Source organism: Mandrillus leucophaeus, unplaced genomic scaffold, assembly GCF_000951045.1.
Source record: "Mandrillus leucophaeus isolate KB7577 unplaced genomic scaffold, Mleu.le_1.0 Scaffold39, whole genome shotgun sequence".
Taxonomy (NCBI): Eukaryota; Metazoa; Chordata; class Mammalia; order Primates; family Cercopithecidae; genus Mandrillus; species Mandrillus leucophaeus.
The window spans coordinates 3,881,492-3,902,469 of NW_012104142.1; the positions used below are offsets into that span (position 1 = coordinate 3,881,492).

A 20,978-nucleotide genomic window follows, 5' to 3' on the forward strand; every position below is an offset into this window, starting at 1 on the left:
CACACACACACACACACACACACAGACACAGACACACACACACACACAGACACACACACACACACAGACACACACACACACACCCCCCCTACATGATATCATTAACTTGTTTTTCAAAAGATTCTTCAAAGATCAGTGGAAATGCTATTATTATTATTATTAGAGATGAGGTCTTGCTAGGTCGCCCAGACTGGCCTTAAACCACTCCTGGGCTCAAGAGATCCTCCTGCCTCAGCCACCTGAGTAGCTGGGACTATAGGTGTGTGCCACTGAGCCCAGCTTGGAAGTACTAATTTAAACAAACAGATGCTATTTTAAGAAGTTATGTGGATCAATAAAATGAAATAAAAGGCATTCAGAGGAGAAAGGAAGAAGTAAATCATCTCTGTCTGCAGATGGAATGATCTTATATTTTTTCCTGGCTTTACTGAGGTGTAATTGACAAATACAAATTGTATATATTTAAAGTATCCAACGTGATGTGTTGACATATGTATATACTGTGAAATAATTACCACAATCAAGCTAATTAACACTTCCATCGCTTCAGGCCAGGTGCGGTGGCTCACGCCTGTAATCCCAGTACTTTGGGAGGCTGAGTTGGGCAGATCACTTGGGGTCAGGAGTTTGAGACCAGCCTGGCCAACATGGCGAAACCCCATCCTACTAAAAATACAAACATTAGCCAGGTGTGGTGGTGTGTGACTGTAGTCCCAGCTACATGGGAGGCTGGGGCAGGAGAATCGTTTGAACCTGGAAGGTGAAGGTTGCAGTAAGCAGAGATTGTACCACTGCACTCCAGCCTGGGCAACAGAATGAGACCCTGTCTCAAAAAAACAAAAACAAAAACAAAACAATTCCATCACTTCACATAGTTACCTTTTTGTGTATGTATATTATAAGAAACTCTTAAGATCTTAGCAAATTTCAAGTGTACAATAGGATTACTAATTATAGTCACCATAGTGTAAACTAACTCTCTAGAACTATTTCATCCTGCATAACTGAAACTTTGCACCCTTTGAACAAAATAACTCCCCATTTCCCTGACTCCTGTAGCCCCTGGGGACTAGCATTCTACTTTCTGCTTGTATGAGTTCAACTTTATTTAGATTCCATATATAAGTGAGAACCATGATCTTGTATTAGAAAATCTTAAGGAATCTGCTAAAAAAAAAGTTGAACAAGCAAGATTGTTCTATATCTTCCCCAGTCCCAAGCAGGTCAAGACCATCTGGGAATGAGCCTTCCCAGTGCCAGGGATGAAGAATGTCTATCAGTCTCATCTAAGCTGAGATTGATCAATGCTTCCATGGGAAGATTTCTGATTAAAAAAAAAAAAAAGTGGGGGAATGGGAAAAGAAACATACTCAGAACAGCCTCAGGTATGTGAGGTGTGCACAATTTATCAAGCCCAGAGACAGGAGTATGGGACTCCAGTCACAACCCTGTCCCCGATTCCATGGCCAGGTACAATTGTTTAAAGGCATTTTGTTCCTGACTAGCTGCCTTACCTGTTCGTTTCATGTTCCTGGAATCTGTGATACAAAGAACAATGTATACACAATCAATAGCTTATGTTATTTTAATGTAAATTCTTAGTAAACAAATTAGAAACTATCTCTTCCTAAAAAACCCACTTGTAACTGCTGCTAATTGGAGTGTTTATTCAGGGCAACTTAAATCTATGCTACTGGATTGTAGTCTTCAAACTTGACCCAAATAAACTCTAGGTATACTGAAAAAGACTATGGATAAAATCTTAGTGCTTTGGAGAGACTGAAAAATCAAACATTGTGGTCATCAACAGTGAAATAAACACATTTTTAGATAACCCAAAAACTGAAATAATTCATTGCTAGCAGATCTGCACTACAGGAAATGATAAAGGAAGTTCGGCTGGGCATGGTGGCTCATGCCTGTAATCCTAGCCACTGTGGGAGGCTGATAGACAGACTGCTTGAGCCCAGGAGTTCGAGACCAACCTGGGCAACATGGTGAAACTATCTACAAAAAATTAAAAAAAATTTGCTAGGTGTGGTGGCATGTGCCTGTGGTCCCAGCTAACCAGGAGCTGATGTGGGAGGACTGCTTGAGCCTGGGATATGGAGGCTGCAGTGAGCCAAGATGGCACCACTTTGAGCCAAGGTGCCTGTGAAAGAAAGAGAGAAAGAGAGAAAGAGAGAAAGAGAGAAGGAGAGAAAGAGAAAGAAAGAAAGAAAGAAAGAAAGAAAGAAAGAGAGAAAGAAAGAAAGGAAGGAAGTTTTTTAGATTGATGGTAAGTGATACTACATAAAAACTTGAGCTGGGGCCAGGAGTGGTGGCTCACACCTGTAATCCCAGCACTTTGGGAGGCCGTGGTGGGTGGATCATGAGGTCAGGAGTTCAAGACCACCCTGGCCAAGATGGTGAAACCCTGTCTCTACTAAAAATAAATTAGCCGGGTGTGATGGTGGGCGCCTGTAATCCCAGCTTTTGGGAGGCTGAGGCCAAGAACTGCTTGAATCCAGGAGGCGGAGGTTGCAGTGAGCCGAGATCACGCCACTGCACTCCAGCCTGGGCGACAGAGTGAAACTCTGTCTCAAAAGCAAACAAAAAGTTACTTTGAATTAATGTTTAATTTTTTTTAGCGACAAGGTCTTGCTATGTTGCCCAGGCTGGCTTTGAACTCCTGGCCTCAAGTGATCCTCCTGCTTTGACCTACCAAAGTGTTGGGATTATAGGTGTGAGCCACCACATGCAGCCAAACCCAAAATATTTGTAAGTTAAAAAACATACTTTTAAATAGTCCATGAGTTTACCTAATAAATCGAAGATATTTTGAACAGGATGATGTAAAAAATACCACATAACAAAACTGTGAAAAGTAGACAAAGCAGTGTGTGTGTTTTTTATTTTTTGGTTATGTGGTTTTTTTGTTGTTTTTTTGGAGACAGAGCCTTCCACTGTCTCCCAAGATGGAGTACAGTGGTGAGATTTCAGCTCACCGTAACCTCTGCCTCCTGGGTTCGAGCAATTCTCCTGCCTCAGCCTCCCCAGTAGCTGGGATTACAGGTGCGTGCCACCATGCCTGGCTAGTTTTTGTATTTTTAGTAGAGATGCAGTTTCACCCTGTTGGCCAGGCTGGTCTCGAACTCCTGGCCTCAAGTGATCCAGCCACCTTACAAAGTGATGGAATTGCAGGTGTGAGCCACCACGCCCAGACTAAAGCAGTGCTTATAGGGAAATGTATAGCTTCACAAGCTTATCTTAGAAAAGGTAAGTAAGGTTCCGTCTTAAAAAGCATAGAAAAAGAAAAATAAAATAACATATACTGAAAATAAGTAGAACGAATAAGCAAAAAAGGTATGAGCAGAAATCAACTCAGTAGGCAACAAACCATAGAGAAGATTAACAAAGTTGAAAATTGGTTCTTTGAAAAGATTAACAAAATTGCTAAACCCCTAGGTAGACTGAGTAAGAAATAGTTTTTTAAAAAAGAAAGAGAAATCATAATTTGCCAACAGTAGGAGTAAAAGGGGATTTCAGATTCTACAGACATCAAAGGGATAATAATGGAATATTATGAAAAACTTCATGTCAATAAATTCAATAACGTAGATGACATGGGCAAATTCTTCAAAAATATAACTTAAAATTCATATAGCCTGGTGCAGTGGCTCACGCCTGTAATCCCAGCACTTTGGGAGGCCAAGGCAGGTAGATCACCTGAGGTCGGGAGTTCAAGACCAGCCTGACCAACACGGAGACACCCTGTCTCTACTAAAAATACAAAATTAGCCAGGCATGGTGGCGCATGCCTGTAATCCCAGCTACTCGGGAGGCTGAGGCAGGAGAATCCCTTGAACTAGGGCAGCAGAGGTTGCAGTGAGCTTAGATCGAGCCCCGGCACTCCAGCCTGGGCAACAGAGTGAGACTCCGTATCAAAAAAAAAAAAAAAAAAAAAAAAGAAAAGAACCCATCTAAGTAGCACCCTGATTCCTGACCCTCAGAATATGTGAGATAGAAAAAAATGTGTGTTTAAGATGTTAAGTTTTGGACCAGGCATGGTGGCTCATGCCTGTAATCCCAGTGTTGTGGGAATATTGCTTGAGGCCAGGAATTCAAGACCAGTCTGGGAAACATAGTAAGATCCTATCTCTACACAAAATTAAAAAATTAGCCTGATGCAGTGGCACACACCTGTAGTTTGAGCTACTGGGGAGGCTGAGGTGGGAGGATGCTTGATCTTAGGAGTTTGAGGGTGCAATGAGCTGTGATTGGACCACTGCATTTCAGCCTGGGCAACTGATACCCTGTTTCTTTTCTTTTTTTCTTTTTCTTTTTTTTGAGATGGAGTCTCGCTTTTGTCACCCAGGCTGGAGAGCAGTGGCGCGATCTTGCCTCACTGCAACCTCCACCTCCCAGGTTCAAGTGATTCTCCTGCCTCAGCCTCCTGAGTAGCTGGGATTACAGGCACCTGCCACCATGCCCAGCTAATTTTTTGTATTTTTAGTAGAGATGGGGTTTCACCATGTTGGCCAGCCTGGTCTTGAACTCCTGACCTCAGGTGATCCATCTGCCTCGGCCTCCCAAAGTGCTGGGATTACAGGTGTGAGCCACTGTGCCCAGTCCCTAACTCATTTTATGAGGATAGAATACTCTGATATAAAACCTGAAAAGACATTACAAAAAATAAAATAAAATTACAGACCAATATCTCTCGATATTTAACAAAATGTTAGAAAATCAAGTCTAGTAATACATTAAAAAACCTAACACATCATTACAAATTGGGTTTATTTCAGGATAAGGAATAGTCAATGTCATCTACCATATGAAAAGAATAAAGCAGAAAAGGCATATGATCATTTCAATATACGTAAAGAAAATATCTGACAAAATACAAGAGCCATTGATGACAAAAACCCTTTTCAAATGAGGAAGAGAATATTATTTTCTTAATCTGACAATGAGCAACTATGAAAAATCTAATCTAATATCCAATTTAATGGTACAATATTGAATACTTTTCTCCAAAGTTCAGAAAGAAGCCAAGGATGTCCACTCTCATCACTTCTATTCAGTATTGTACTGGTGGTGTAAGCAAGTGCGATAAAGCAAGAAAAAAAAAGCCATAAATGTTTTTTAAAAAAGGAGATGAAACTATCTCTGTTTGAAGATGAAAGGATTATTTACACAGAAAAACCTGAGGAATCTACAAGACGACTAAGTGAATTTAGCAAAATTACAGAATATAAAATTAATAGATAAAAATAAGTTATATTTTAATATTAGCAGCAAACAATCAGAAAATAAAATAAAACCAATTCCATTTATAATGGGATCAAAAACCATAAAATACTTAAGCATAAATTTTGACAATATATGTGCAAGACCTGTATTAATAAAACTTTAAGACCACTGCTGAGAGAAAATGAGACCTTAAAAAATGGGGAGATACATTATGCTCATGAATTATAAGATGCATTATTACTAAGGTGTTGATTCTTCCCAAATTGATCTACATACTCAGTGTTACTGTAATCACAATTCCACTTCTTTTTGCATAGAAAGTGACAAGCTGATTCTAAAATTTATATGGAAATACAAACAACCTAGAATATCCAAAGTAATCTTGAAAAAGAAGACCAAGTTGGCAGCATTTACAATAGCTGACATTTCAGGACTTTCATATATGTTCATATACTCCTTATTAAAAAAAAAAAAAAAAAAAAAAGAGAGAGACTATGTTGCCCAGGCTGGTCTCAAACTCCTGGGCTCAAGCAATCCTGCACAATCTTGGTTCACTGCAACCTCTGCCTCTCAGATTCAAGCAATTGTCCTGCCTCAGCCTCCCGAGCAGCTGGGACTATAGACGTACGCCAGCATGCCTGGCTAATTTTTGTATTTTCAGTAGAGATGGAGTTTTGCCATGTTGACCAGGCTGGTCTCGAACTCCTGACCTCAGGTGATCCGCCTGCCTTGGCCTCCCAAAGTGCTCGGATTACAGGCATGAACCACCACACCTGACCATATTCATACAGTGGGTTACTACTCATCATAAGAAAGGATTAAACTACTGACACACGACGGAGATGGATCTCAAAAACATTGAGTGAAACCTTAGAAGGAGTGTACATTTATATAATTCCATTGTATGGAGTTCTAGAAAACGCAAAGCTAATCTACGGTGGAAAACTATACAGTACAAAGGTTGCCTCTTGGTGAGTGGGGGCAAAAACTGAAGGGGCCTGAAAGAACTTTAAATGAATCTTGAACTTTAGTTAATATTCATACTGAAGTAATTGGGAGTGAAGTATACTTAACGTCTGCAACTTACTTTGAACATGTCAAATAAGATCGATGATTACTTAGAGAGATGAAAATATGCACAGTCATCCGATCAAGCAAATATAGCAAAAAGTCAACTGAGCTGAATATGTGGATGTTATTTAAATAATTATTTCAACTGTTCTGAATGTTTAAAAATTTTCATAATGAAACGTTGGGGGAAAAATTGTGCTTTCAATTCCTCTGTGCTCTCACGTTGCCTGTACAAACTGTAACTGAATTTCTATGAAGTAAGCCAAAGGAGCGGGGGTGCTATTCTCAGAGTCATATTATCTTAAAAAAAAGTCTTAATATAAGAAATAAACTAAAGCATTCCTTCTCATCAAAGACGTAACTTAAATTGTATAGTGACTTTAGCTTCACACTGTATATATAATGACTCTCGCTCAGATGGGGGAAGTTCTGCAGCTTCATGCCCTGTGCCTTAGCTTAGATGCTTATTTTCAAGGTTAGTCATTTAAAGATGGGCACCTGCCCAGACTACAGCCTTAGCACAAGAAAATATATTCACTGAACTTGGCATCTCAGGGTGAAATGCAAAGCTCATACAATGTCAACAAATCAAAACACATTTCAAGGATGCCAAGAAAAACTTACCTTTTACTGTTCAGGAGGGGCAGTCACCTAAGAGATTACAGATCCAATGTTCATACCTTCCAAAAAACACCTTTTGAGTTTCATTACCTTTATCAAGAGATGCTCCAGCCATATGGTAAAAACTCAGTGCAGTGTCCACATCATTAATGTTCTTTAGGAAAGTAAAGAAGTTCTCCACCTCCTGAAATGTCAGACCCTGAAAGAGGAAAGACAGCAAGGTAAGGCAGGACCTATAACAAAAAGCAGCACAATATGCACAGGTGTGATTCACGTCTGCAAATCAGAACTTTATGCTCATGTCTGGAACAGAAATGGAATAAATTAGTCAAGAAATGTCAAACTCTTAAATAGCAGGGGAACAAACCTCTTGAATTCTACCCTGAGAAAGGCAAACTGGCTAGCTGCTTCCCTTTCACACGTAAAATCTGACAAAGCTGCTTACAGTGATGGCTGAGTATCTTTTTTTTTTTTTTTTGAGACGGAGTCTCGCTCTGTCACCCAGGCTGGAGTGCAGTGGCCGGATCTCAGCTCACTGCAAGCTCCGCCTCCCGGGTTCACGCCATTCTCCTGCCTCAGCCTCCCGAGTAGCTGGGACTACAGGCGCCCGCCACCTCGCCCGGCTAAGTTTTTGTATTTTTAGTAGAGATGGGGTTTCACTGTGTTAGCCAGGATGGTCTCGATCTCCTGACCTCATGATCCGCCCGTCTCGGCCTCCCAAAGTGCTGGGATTACAGGCTTGAGCCACCGCGCCCGGCCGATGGCTGAGTATCTTAATGAAAATATTTCTTTTTTTCTTTTTTTGAGACAGAGTTTTGCTCTGTCGCCCAGGCTGGAGGGCAACGGCATGATCTCGGCTCACTGCAACCTCTGCCTCCCAGGTTGAAGCAATTCTTCTACCTCAGCCTCCTGAGTAGCTAGGATTACAGGTGCGCACCACCATGCCCAGTTAATTTTTATATTTTTAGTAGAAACAGGGTTTCATCATGTTGGCCAGACTGGTCTTGAACTCCTGACCTCAGGTGATTCACCTACCTCAGCCTCCCAAAGCGCTGAGATTACAGGTCTGAGCCACTGCACCTGGCCTAATGAAAATATTTCTAACTATGCTCTCCAATTAGACACACTATCAATTATGACACTTCCTAATTGGGCTATAGCTACTTGACCTGTTATACATCTTAAGAAGTAAAATCAGAGTCAGGACTTCCAGTTTAATAGTCTGCTCACAGGCCAGCTAAGCTTTTTGAGGCTTAAGCTAATTAAAGAATCACCAAAGTCAGTGATACGCAGGGGAAGGGTGTTGGTATTTAGCAAAACCCAAGTAATGGGGAAGCTGTTCATTATCTCAAATTAAAAGCTACTCACAAAGTAATTTGCCACTTAACTTTAATCTAATGATATTCTGTGAATGAAGACTTTTTTTCAAAAGCTGTTCAAAGACTTGCTGATCTCTAATTCTACTTTCTATGATGGATCGAGAAAAAGTAGTTATAGAAATAGGGGCTACTGGGAATTCTTTTATTGGGAGGAAGATTCGTCCTATTTGCCTTTTCCCCGCTTCCCACGTATCATGCTGTGATAGAAATAAATGCAGTTTCTAAGAAAGGAAAACACTGGGAAATGTCCTAGATGTCCCAGACACTGATGTTAATGCCTTTTAATGAAGCATCAGGTCCTTAAAGGGCTGCAGATGTAGACTGGCTTCTACTTAGTGCTGCTCCTCTTGCAATTTTCATTTTCCCAAACTGCAGAGCCCAGGAACTCACACCAGGAACTCAGTAATAAGCAAATCTTAATACAATCTACAGTTCTTTCCTGGTACTCTCCAAACTGGGTCAATTGTATGTTTCTCATCTCATCAAACTGAAAGCTAAAAGACTGTATGAGGCTGGGTGCATGATTCATGCCTGTAATTCCAGCACTTTGGGAGGCCAAGGCAGGAGAATCGCTTGAGCTCAGTGACCAGCCTGGGCAACATGGCGAAACCTCATCTTTACAAAAAATACAAAAAAAGTTAGTGAGTGTGGTGTCGTGTGCCTGTAGGACCAGCTATTTGGGAGGCTGAGGTGGGAGGATCGCTTGAGCCTGGGAGGCAGAGGTTGCAGGGAGCTGAGATCATGCCACAGCACTCCAGCCTGGGTGACAGGGCTAGACGCTGTCTCAAAAACAAAACACAATAAAAAAGACTGTATGATTATGTCACATGATATTTTATGTTTTTTTTTTCCCTTAGAATCATAGAACTTAAAAAACTTTATTGTGGAATATGATGACTATATAGAAAGGCACATAAAACATAAATGTACAACTTATCAAACTGATGAAAGTGAACACCCATAGAACCTTCATTTAGGTCAAGGAACAGACTATTAGCAGCATCTCAGAAGCCTCCTCTCTCCCCACAACATGCCCCTTCCTAATCATAAACTCCAGGCCCTGCCCAACCCCTACTGACAATAACCACTATTCTGACTTTTAGGGAATTCATTTCCTTGCTTTTTTAAAAATAGCATTTTTATAAGTAAATAGCATATTTACAAAAACCATTGCTTAATTTTATCTACTGTGGAACAGCAGAAATGGAATCATGGAGTAGGCATTCTGTTATATATGCTTCTCTCTTTAAGATTTGTTCATGTTTTTGTGTGTATCTGTAGTTCATCAATTTTTATTGCTATAAAGTATTTCATTGTGTGAATATACCACGATTTGTTTATTTATTCTATTTGGGCTGTTTCCAACTTTTGGCAATTATGAACAGTGGTTCATCTGTACTTAGCATTTATTCAAACATTTATAGAGTACCGGCCGGGTGTGGTGGCTCACACCTGTAATCCCAGCACTTTGGGAGGCCGAGGCGGGCAGATCACCTGAGGTTGGGAGTTCGAGATCAGCCTGACTAACATGGAGAAATCCTATCTCTACTAAAAATACAAAAAAATTAGCTGGGTGTGGTGGTACATGCCTGCAATCCCAGCTACTTGGGAGGCTGAGGCAGGAGAGGTGAGCATGGGAGATGGAGGCTGCAGTGAGTCGAGACTGTGCCACTGCACTCCACCCTGGGCAACAAGAGTGAAACTCCATCTCAAAACAAAACAAAACAACGAAAAAACAAAAACCAAACATTTATAGAGTACCTACTATGTACCAAGGGCTGTAATTTTTGGTAGTGGGCTAGAAGGCCTATATTATATGCTTTTTCCCTAATTTGAGGTCACTCTCTTGGCTTTGCCTTAGAGCACCCAGAGTTAGGTCTCATTATGGATGCCATAGTATGCTATTTAATGCAGGCACTAGGTAGAATCAAATTTAGAGGACAATTCCATAGGATTAGAAGTACAGGTTGTACAATATCATTGCTTATGGACGGACACATTAATAATCTTCCTTTCCCTTCCATCAAAAGACACATAAAGGTGGAAGCAACCCAAAAGTCTACCGACGGATGAATGGATAAACAACGCGGCGCATACGCACAATGGAATATTGTCTAGCCTTTAAAAGGAAGAAGATTCTGACACAAGCTACAGGATGATGGGCCTTGAAAACATTATGCCAAGTGAAATACACTAGCCACAAAGGACAAAAGATAGTACTATGTGACTGCACTAATACGAGGTACTGAGAGTAGTCAAAGATGGTGGTTGTAAGCAGCTGGGAGAGGGAGAATGAGGAGCTATTATTTAATTATTCAATGGTAAGGAGTTCTGGTTTGGGAAGATGAACGGGTTCCAGAAATAGATGTGTATTTTACCACACACAACACACATTCATACACAACATGCTAAAGCTCTTTTTTCTTATTAAGGTATAAAATCCTGTAGGAGTTGGAGAGTTATGGGACTAAGTTATTGAAAGGGTATTTGAGGCTAAAAGGTTAACATAAAAGTCCTAAAACAGTTAGGGCATGGTAGAAGAAATGTCTCCCACTCTGATGATCAACAACCTCTAATGTTTGTTAGTTTCTTTTTTTTTTTTTGAGACAGAGTCTCGCTCAGTCACCCAGGCTGGAGTGCAGTGGCCTGATCTCCGCTCACTACAAGCTCCGCCTCCCGGGTTTACGCCATTCTCCTGCCTCAGCCTCCCGAGTAGCTGGGACTACAGGCGCCCGCCACCTCGCCCGGCTAGTTTTTTGTATTTTTAGTAGAGACAGGGTTTCACCGTGTTAGCCAGGATGGTCTCGATCTCCTGACCTTGTGATCCGCCTGTCTCGGCCTCCCAAAGTGCTGGGATTACAGGCGTGAGCCACCACGCCCGGCCTGTTTGTTAGTTTCTAACAAACCCTGTGAAACCTCAAATACTACAGCTCAAGACCGGAGTGCTTATGCTGTGAATTCTATGAGGACAGAGAGAGAGAGAGAGAGAACAACCTAAACTGAATGGCTATTCATTTGGTGATTTAGAAAAAGAGTGGGCTGCAAATCACATTATATAACTATTAAATCTAAATATACAACACTATACTTTTATCATAAAGATATAATAAAAAATTTTATTGAGCACTTACTAATCACTTAGCATTATGCCAAGAACAGTGAGGGAAATTGCATTGGACACAGGCCTTGATTTTATGGAGCTTACTATTTAGATAGACCTCCTTAAAGAAAAGATGATGTCAGTCACAAAATTCTTATTTTTTTGGTAACTACTATAGTAAAAATCCAGAGGGCTATTAGAAAAAAGCTACAGTAAGACTATAACATGAGCTTTATGGCTGGTAAGATGGAAAGTGAAAGGATATGCTTATTGCAAATTGAGTTGTTTGGACATGAAGGCTACAGCTTATGAAACAATCTATTGGCAGGTGACTAGAACTGCAGACATAATAGTCAAAAGGAACTATCTCTTAGAGGAGTTACTGTGACTAACTGTTCAACAAACTGGTTATCTATTTACCTTTGGAAAGATGGACTTATATAAAACCGGGCTCTAGGTGACTATAAAAAGAAGATAAGATTAATAATAGTTTGTAGACAATAGATATACTTCTTTAGGATGTTTAAAAATTAATTTAACATTAGGAAGTCGTTAAGCAAGTAAATAGAATTGTCTCTCAAAACTAAAAGCAGGGCCGGGTGTGGTGGCTCACGCCTGTAATCCCAGCACTTTGCGAGGTCGAGGCAGGTGGATCACCTGAGGTCAGGAGTTCGGGACCAGCCTGGCCAAACATGGTGAAACCCTGTCTCTACTAAAAATACAAAATTATCTGGGCATGGTGGTGCACGCCTGTAATCCCAGCTATTCAGGAGGCTGAGGCAGGGGAATTGCTTGAACCTGGGAGGCAAAGGTAGGAGTGAGCCAAGATCGCGCCATTGTACTCCAGCTCGGGTGACATGAGCAAAACTCTGTCTCCAAAAAAAAAAAAAGCAGTGGATAAAACTTTTAGAAGAAAACACAGGAGATGCTGAGCACAGTGGCTCAGCCCAAAGTGCTGGCCTGTAATCCCAGCACTTTGGGAGGCCAAGGTGGGCAGATCACTTGAGCCCAGAAGTTTGAGATCAGCTGGTCAACATGGCAAAACCCTGTCTCTACTAAAAATACAAAAATTAGCCAGCCATGGTGGTACGCGCCTGTAGTCCCAGCTACTCAGGAGGCTGAGGAATGAGAATTGCGTGAACCCAGGAGGTGGAGGTTGTAGTGAGCCAAGATCATGCCACTGCATTCCAGCCTGGGCAACAGTGAAACTCTGTCTCAAAACAAAAACAAAAACAAAAACAAAAAAACACATAGGATAATCCCAGCACTTTGGGAGGCCGAGACGGGCGGATCACGAGGTCAGGAGATCAAGACCATCCTGGCTAACATGGTGAAACCCCATCTCTACTAAAAATTACAAAAAACTAGCCGGGCGAGGTGGCAGGCGCCTGTAGTCCCAGCTACTCCGGAGGCTGAGGCAGGAGAATGGCATAAACCCGGGAGGCGGAGCTTGCAGTGAGCTGCGATCTGGCCACTGCACTCCAGCCTGGGCGACAGAGCGAGACTCCGTCTCAAAAAACAAATAAACAAACAAAAAAACACACACAGGAGAAAATCTTCATGACCCTGACTAAGGCAAGAGTTCTTAGATGACACCCAAAGCACAATCCATAAAGGAAAAAAAACTGATTGGTTAGACTTCATCAAAATTTAAAAAATTTGGGCTTCAAAATAATGAGAAAACAGAAAAATCACAAGCTAGGAGAAAACACTTGAAAATCATATATTTGATAAAGGACTTGAATCCAGGTCAGGCACGGTGGCTCACACCTGTAATCCCAGCACTTTGGGACACCAAAGCAGGTGGATCACCTGAGGTAGGGTGTTCGAGACCAGTCTAACCAATACGGTGAAATCCTGTCTCTACTAAAAATACAAAAATTAGCCAGGCTGTACTGGGGGGCGCCTGGTAATCCCAGTGACTCAGGAGGCTGAGGCAGGAGAAATGCTCGAACCTGGGAGGCAGAGGTTCAAGTGAGCTAAGATTGCGCCACTGCACTCTAGCCTGGGCGACAGAGGGAGATCCTGTCTCAAAAAAATAATAATAAAAAAGGACTTGTATCCAGAATTATATAAACAACTATTATAACTCAATATATGGGAAGTCCAACAACCTGATTTTAAAAAGATGTGAATAGACAGTTTACCAAACAAGACAAGTGAAAGGCTAATAAGTACATGAAACAATGCTTAGCACCATTAGGAAAATACAAATTAAAATCACAATGATATACCACTACACACCTATCAGAATGACTGTAAGAAAGAAGACAGACAATAACAGGTGTTGATGAGGGTGTGGAGAAACTGGAACTCTTGTACATTCACGTGGAAATGTAAAATGGTTCCGCCACTTTGGAAAACGGTTTAGCAGTTTCTCAAAAAATTAAATTTACCATATAACCCAGCTACTTCACTCCTAGGAATCTTCAACAAAAATGAAAACACAGGTCTGCAGGATGACTTCTATGCAATGTTCACAGCAGCATCATTCCTAATAGCCCAAAACTGGAAACAATCCAAATGTGAATGGATAAATAAAATTTATCTAAGCAATAAAATGCCATTTACTCTTCTGCAATATAAAATAATAAACTATTAATATAAGCATCTACATAAACTTTAAAAATATTGTGCTAAGTAAAAGAAGCCAGACACAAAAGACTATCTTACTATATTATTGCATTTATATGAAATGTCCAGTAAATGCAAGTCTATAGAGACTGAAAGCCGTTTTATAGTTGTCTGGGGCTAGGGTAGAAATGAGTAATTGTCTGGGGCTAGGTAGAAATGACTGAAAGCTAGCAAGAGGGATCTTTTTGGTGTGATGGAAATGTTCTAAAACTGAATGGCAGTGATAATTGCATAACTGCAAATTTACTAAAAATCACTAAAATTACTAAAAAATCACTGAATTGTACAGTTAAAATGGATAACTTATAGTATATAAATTATACCTCGAAAAAAGTTGTTAAAAAATACAAAGCAGTCAGTGTAGATGAGAAAAGGAAAATGTAGCTTCCTCTGGAGTCAGCTGTAAAGCGAGATATCTAGTGCTGACAGGCCATGATGAGTGCAAACACACTGTAATGGATGATTCCCTCATCCTGCCTTTTAATCAGTCATAGCAAATCCATCTACCAGGAGCCAATCTAATTGCCCAAGTTCTGCCTGTGGCCCACTGAAGAAAACAGTCTCCTTCCTTCCTTATACCCCATGCCTCTCAACAATCTTGTCATGTATCCTCTGCTCAATTTCCTGCTTAGCTTTTTTTTTTTTTGAGACAGAGTCTCACTCTGTTGTCTAGGCTGGAGTGCAATGGAGCAACCTTCGCCTCCCAGGTTCAAGCAATTCTCCTGCCTTAGCCTCCCAAGTAGCTGGGAATACAGGCACCTGCCACCATGGCTGGTTAATTTTTTGTATTTTTAGTAGAGATGTGCTTTCGTCATGTTGGCCAGGCTGGTCTTGAACTCCTGACCTCAGGTGATCCACCTACGTTGGCCTCCCAAAGTGCTGGGATTACAGGCGTGAGCCACTGCGCCCGGCCTCTCCTGCCTAGTTTTAAAACAATTTTAATTAATATTTTTATACCAGGTACAAAGCAATTCTTTCTGAACACTGTCCTACATGTGGCCCATGTTACTTATTTCTTGGGTACCTTTCAGAGGTATTACTATGCCTGTCTTGCTCTAATAAAGCATCTTCCTATTGCAAACCCCAGACTTTTCTTCAACTGTTGCCTGGGAGCAGGGGAAATTATACCATTTCTGTTACTTATATTTCTACAAGTATCTAATCTTTCTGAAACAACACTTTCTTCATATCTTCATCTCTTCCACTCACAACATGTCCATGATTTCCTACTATCAACTGGATAAACCCCCAAACTTCTTCAGCCTGGGATTTACGGTCCTCCACCATCTGCTTCCATAACTTACCTTTCTAGCTATCTTCCTAAGAATCTTAGGCTGGAATCTGGCAACACTGGTTTTGTTTCCCTAAAAACTTGTGCTTATTTAAACCATGGAGAATAAGGAGTGGCAACAAACAGGATGATTAGTAAGAAGATTATGGACTCTGGAATAAGAATAAAGCTTTGAACCCTGGTGCCACCTTCCTAAGATAGCGTGTGATCTCAGGTTAATAACTAAGGCTCAGAGGACTATTTCTCACCTGAAAAATGATAATTCTATCTAATATCTACCAAGCAGGTAGATAGATAAGGTATGTAAAATGTCTAGTACACAGAAAGTACTCCGTAAGTGGTAGGTATGAGTGCTTAGTAATTTGGCAGGCTAATTACTACAGAACTAGTGATAATGCATTTATTCTACTAAGCTCTGAAGTAGGCTGTCTTCTCTGGAATGCTAGAATATGTAGGATCTTGAGGGATAGGGAATAGAGGAAAAGTTGATGTAAATGAAATTCATTGTCAGGAAAGTAATAGAGGGAAAACTCATAAAACTAAATCTCCTACAGTAATTCATAGCTTAGTACTCCTTTGGGGGAAGTGCAGGTTTCAAAGCTAATTAGTAAAAAAAAAAAAAAAAAAAAAAAAAAAAAAAAAAAAAGTAGAGTTCTAGACTTTTTAGTTTTATGGCCACATCTCACATGCTATACTACATAGTGACTGGCAGGCACCTAATATTTGGAGTTAATGAGTTTTCAAGGGGTATGCTAGCAATTTCTAGAATCTGATATTCTACAGATGACTAACGTGGATCAAATATCTGAGAATAAGTGAAAAAGGTGAGCTCACATATATTATCCACAGATGATATGAAAACTTAATCATCTAATAGTTTTATTAGAACTGTTTGATAAGTACTAACTGCTTAATGGCTAGTAGCAGAATTAATAAGCAATCATATACACAGAAGGCTGTCGGGGATAGGGTTATGACAGGAAACACTTAGCAAAAGCAAATGTCTTTATAAGCTTCTGCTTGTCAAAATTCTACTCCACATTTAAGACCAAACTTGAATTGTACTTCCTCCAAGAAATCTTACTCGGTCTCTTCCGCTGGTTCTAATCTTCCTCCTTAGTGCTTCAAAAAGATCTCATACCTTTAATAGAGTACTCAACACATTTATCATTGCATTTGACAAGCACTTACCACCATACGGAGGACATGCAAAGATGAGTAAGGCACGGCTTTCAAGAAGCTCAAAGCTAAGTGAGTTGCCTTGCTTTACATTTGTTTAAAATCTGTTTCATTCCAGTAGGAATGCTAAGTTCTCTGAGGCAGACACTGGTGTGCTCACTACTGCATTCCCAGTATTTAGAAGAGTGCTTGGCACATAGTAGGTGCTCAATAAATATTGAATATAAATGTGAATATAGAATTATAGAGTTCTTTGCATACATATTTTTCTCTTACTAGACTATTACAGACTTAAGAAATAGGTATAGTTGTGCTGGGTGCAGTGGCTCACACCTGTAATCCCAGCATTTTTGGGAGGCCAAGGTGGGCGGATCACAAGGTCAGGAGATTGAGACCATCCTGGCTAACACAGTGAAACCCCATCTCTACTAAAAATACAAAAAAATTAGCTGGGTGTGGCAGTGGGCACCTGTAGTCCCAGCTACTCGGGAGGCTGAGGCAGAAGAATGGCGTGAACCTGGGAGGTGGAGCTTGCAGTGAGCCGAGATCAGGCCACTGCACTCCAGCCTGGGTAACAGAGCGAGACTCCATCTCAAAAAAAAAAAAACAAGAAAAAGAAAAGAAATATATATAGTTGTAAGGATAACGGATGGTCTTTTTCACAGCATCTGGCTTAGTGTCTTATACACAGCAATATCTGCCATTGAACTGAGTTATAATTTTCAATTTCATCCTTAAGAAGTTATTAGTAGCTTCTGCACTCATAGAGGATCACCACTGTGAATTACATTTATGAAGTCTCAGAAAACTCTTTGTTAAATAAAAACATAGTGGTTGTTCAGAGAATCAATAGAGTAATTTTCATCAAGCATGGCAGGTTCCCCAGTTCTTCAAACTATTACTTAGGGATAAAACAGCTAGGGACACTGATGGAGCATTGTATCTCCAGGGCAGTGACTCACAAGCCTAGCTGCACATTAGATTTACCTAGGAACCCTTTGTATTAGTCCGTTCTTTGCTGTTCATAAAGACATACCTGAGACTGGGTAATTTATAAAGGAAAGGTTTAATTGACTCACAGTTTTGCAGGGCTAGGGATACCTCAGGAAACTTACAGTCATGGTAGAAGGGGAAGCAAACATATCCTTCTTCACATAGCAGCAGGAAGAAGAATGAGTACCTGGTGAAGGGGGAAGCCTTTTATAAAACCATGAGATCTCATGAGAACTAACTCACTGTCATGAGAACAGGCTGGGGGAAACTGCCCCATGATTCAATTAGCTCCACCTGTTCCCTCCCAGGACATATGGGGATGATGGGAACTACAATTCAACATGAGATCCGGGTGGGGACACAGCCAAACCATATCACCCTTTAAGAAACACTTCTGGAATTTCTCATGCAGAGGGTTAAGAAACCCCCAAACCACTGATGCCCGGACTCACCTACTGAGCCTCTGATTTAATTGATTTGAAGAGGGCCCAAACAACCACACTCCTTAAAAATTCCTCAAGTGATCCCATTGTAGAGAAGCACTGCTTTAGAGGAACAGTATGATTAGGAGAAAAGCACTTTCTTATGGAAAAGACAAGATCTGGAATAGGAAGCCTTGGATTTTAGACCAGACTCTGAATGGGTTATTAACTTCTCTTTCTGTCTCTATATTCTCAAAAGCACAGTATCTAACAAGGCTGCTAGAAAGAAAGAGAAAAATGGCTGTGAAACATTTCATGGTCATTAATTTATAAGCAAAAACTTAATACCACCATTAGGACCTTCAACCTCTTAGGTCTTGTTTGATATCTTGATACAGAACCTCACACAGAAATTGATTAATGTCAGCCAAATGAAAACTTAGATTTTCATGTTAACAAATCCAAAGTGGAATAAAAGAAGCAATTAGAAAGCAGATGGCGATTCCCCTTTTATAGGAAATGGTCCTAGAGAGATGGACTCGTAACCTTAGGAGCAAAGGCCCTTCAATGACACTCACTTTAGTTAATTGCTATGTTCACAAACTATTTAATCAACATGAGAGGACAATCAATCTTAATCTCGTTGCTAACACAGGCTAGAAATTCTGGGCCAAAAGTAATTTAACACTGCAGATTTTCATCATCTGACAAAATTTGTCCTTTCATTTTAGAGCTCTTTTGCAAGGTCTTCGGATCCTAAATTAACTCCTGTCAATGCTCAAATACTCTGTTCCTTCAAGGGAGATGTCTCCAATGCCCAATTTATTGCTTTTAAGTATAAATTCATAATGAAATATGAATTCATCTGTCATGATAGATAATTAAAGTAAAATCAATATCTGGACCAACATTTAAAAATAAGCCTGGTCAAAATAAAGGAGCATGTCTGAATGCAAATACTATATTTCCAGCATAGGGGCTAAAAAATCCACCTATACATTCGTAATCAGTTTTTTGAAATTACGATTTCCAACAGACATGAGCTAAGTACTGGGTAGTGTAGAAGTGCTCTATGGGAGATAAATGTTTTTTCTCTGTCACTTTCCATTAATGATGAGTTTTCCCCACAGCCAAGAAAACACGTGCTGTGGGAAAAGGCTGCACTGAGTTCACAGAAGCTGACACTTCCTCTCAGAGTCCAGCCTGCCCTCATTTGCAGCCCACAGCCTGGTTCAGAGGTCCTTTCAACTTTTCAACATCCAAGACAAGGAGGAAAAAGTCTGGCTGATAAGAAGGGCTTTCCACCAAGTTGGGGCAATGCTATGCATACAAGATTTCTTGCACAAAGACTAACTAGGAAAACTGGGACAAGCACTAGCAATCCTCTATCTTATTTTCAATTATTGAATCTTTAAAGCTAGAAGGGCCTTACAGCAAGCATCTAGGATAAGCCTCTCAATTCAGGAGGCCAATAAGGTTAAGTGATTTGTCTAATGACTATGGAAACCTCTGAGGCAGAAGTTGATCTCAAGTTTTCCATCTTCATGCCTACCATGCTACACTACCTTGGTCATATGGTTTGGCTGTGTCCCCACCCAAATCTCGAATTGTAGCTCCCATAATGCCCATGTGTTGTGGAAGAGACCTGGTGGAAGGTAACTGAATCATGAGGGTAGATCTTCCCTGTGCTGTTCTTGCGATAGTGAATAAGTCTCACAAGATCTGATGGTTTCAAAAAGGAGTTCCCCTGCACATGCTTTCTTTCTTGCCTGCCTCAATGTAAGATGTGTCTTTTCATTTTGTTTCTTTTTATTTTTTTTGAGACGGAGTTTTGCTCTTACTGCTGAAGCTGGAGTGCGATGGCGCGAACTCAGCTCACCGCAACCTCCGCCTCCTGGGTTCAAGTGATTCTCCTGCCTCAGCCTCCTGAGTAGCTGGGATTACAGGCATGCGCCACCATGCCGGGCTAATTTTTTGGATTTTTAGTAGTGACGGGTTTCTCCATGTTGTTCAGGCTGGTCTCCAACTCCTGACCTCAGGTGATTCGCCCGCTTTGGCCTCCCAAAGTGCTGGGATTACAGGCGTGAGCCACCGCACCCAGCCATAAGACATGTCTTTTCTTCTCCTTTGCCTTCCGCCATGATTGTGAGGCCTCCCCAGCCATGTGGAACTATGAAATCAAACTTCTTTCCTTTATACATTACCCAGTCTCGGTATGTCCTTATTAGCAGCAAGAGAATGGACTAATACACTTGGCAATCTCTCATGGAATATTTTTAGTGCCAGGTTAGATTCTTGGTCATGGTCAGATGGTAGCCATTGTCCAGTGGGAAGAGTACTGGGCTGGGAATGAGAAGATCTGGGTTCTAGCCTTAGCACTGCTTTGTGTGTTTGTGTGTGTGTGTTCTCTTAGAGGCCTCGATTTTTATTTATTTTTTTAAGGCAAGGTCTCATTCCGTCACCCAGGCTGGAGTGCAGTAGCATGATTATAGCTAACTGCAGCTTCAACCTCCCCAAGCTCAGGTGATCCTCCCACCTCAGTCTCCTGAGTAGGTGGGACTACAGGCACATGCCACCATGCCTGGCTAGTTTTTGTACTTTTTGTGGAGACAAGGTTTCGCCACTTTGCCCAAGCTGGTCTTGAACTTCTGGGCAGGAGAACTTCTAGGCAGGAGAATCACTCGAACCCAGGAGGTGGAGGTTGCAATGAGCCGAGATCGCGCCATTGCATTCCAGCCTGGGCAACAATGGTGAAACTCTGTCTCAAAAAAAATAAATAAATAAAAAGAAAAAAAATATAAAAATAAAAGACACATCTTACATTGTGGCAAGTCTTCAACTTTGATTCTCCCGCCTCAGCCTCCCAAAGTGCTGGGATTACAGGCATGAGCCACGGTGCCCAATGAGGCCTGACCTTTTAACTGGTCTCTGCTTCTATTTGTTCATCTCACTCTCAGATGCTGACTCAGTCCTATCATCTTTTCTTTTTTTTTTCTTTTTCTTTTTTTTGAGATGGAGTTTCATTCTTTCTCCCACGCTGGAGTGAAGTGGTG

The 20,978-nt window shown here is 40.9% G+C and overlaps 1 protein-coding gene across 4 annotated transcripts in view; it reads right to left on the minus strand.

Annotated features, from left to right (window-relative positions):
- MICU1 (mitochondrial calcium uptake 1) overlaps positions 1–20,978 on the minus strand; it is a 295,337-nt gene that overhangs the window by 32,232 nt on the left and 242,127 nt on the right. For all 4 annotated transcript variants that reach the window (XM_011991109.1, XM_011991108.1, XM_011991110.1 and 1 more), the window contains one exon: positions 7,018–7,126. In XM_011991109.1, coding sequence (XP_011846499.1) covers positions 7,018–7,126 — 109 coding nt within the window. The remainder of the gene's footprint in view (positions 1–7,017; positions 7,127–20,978) is intronic.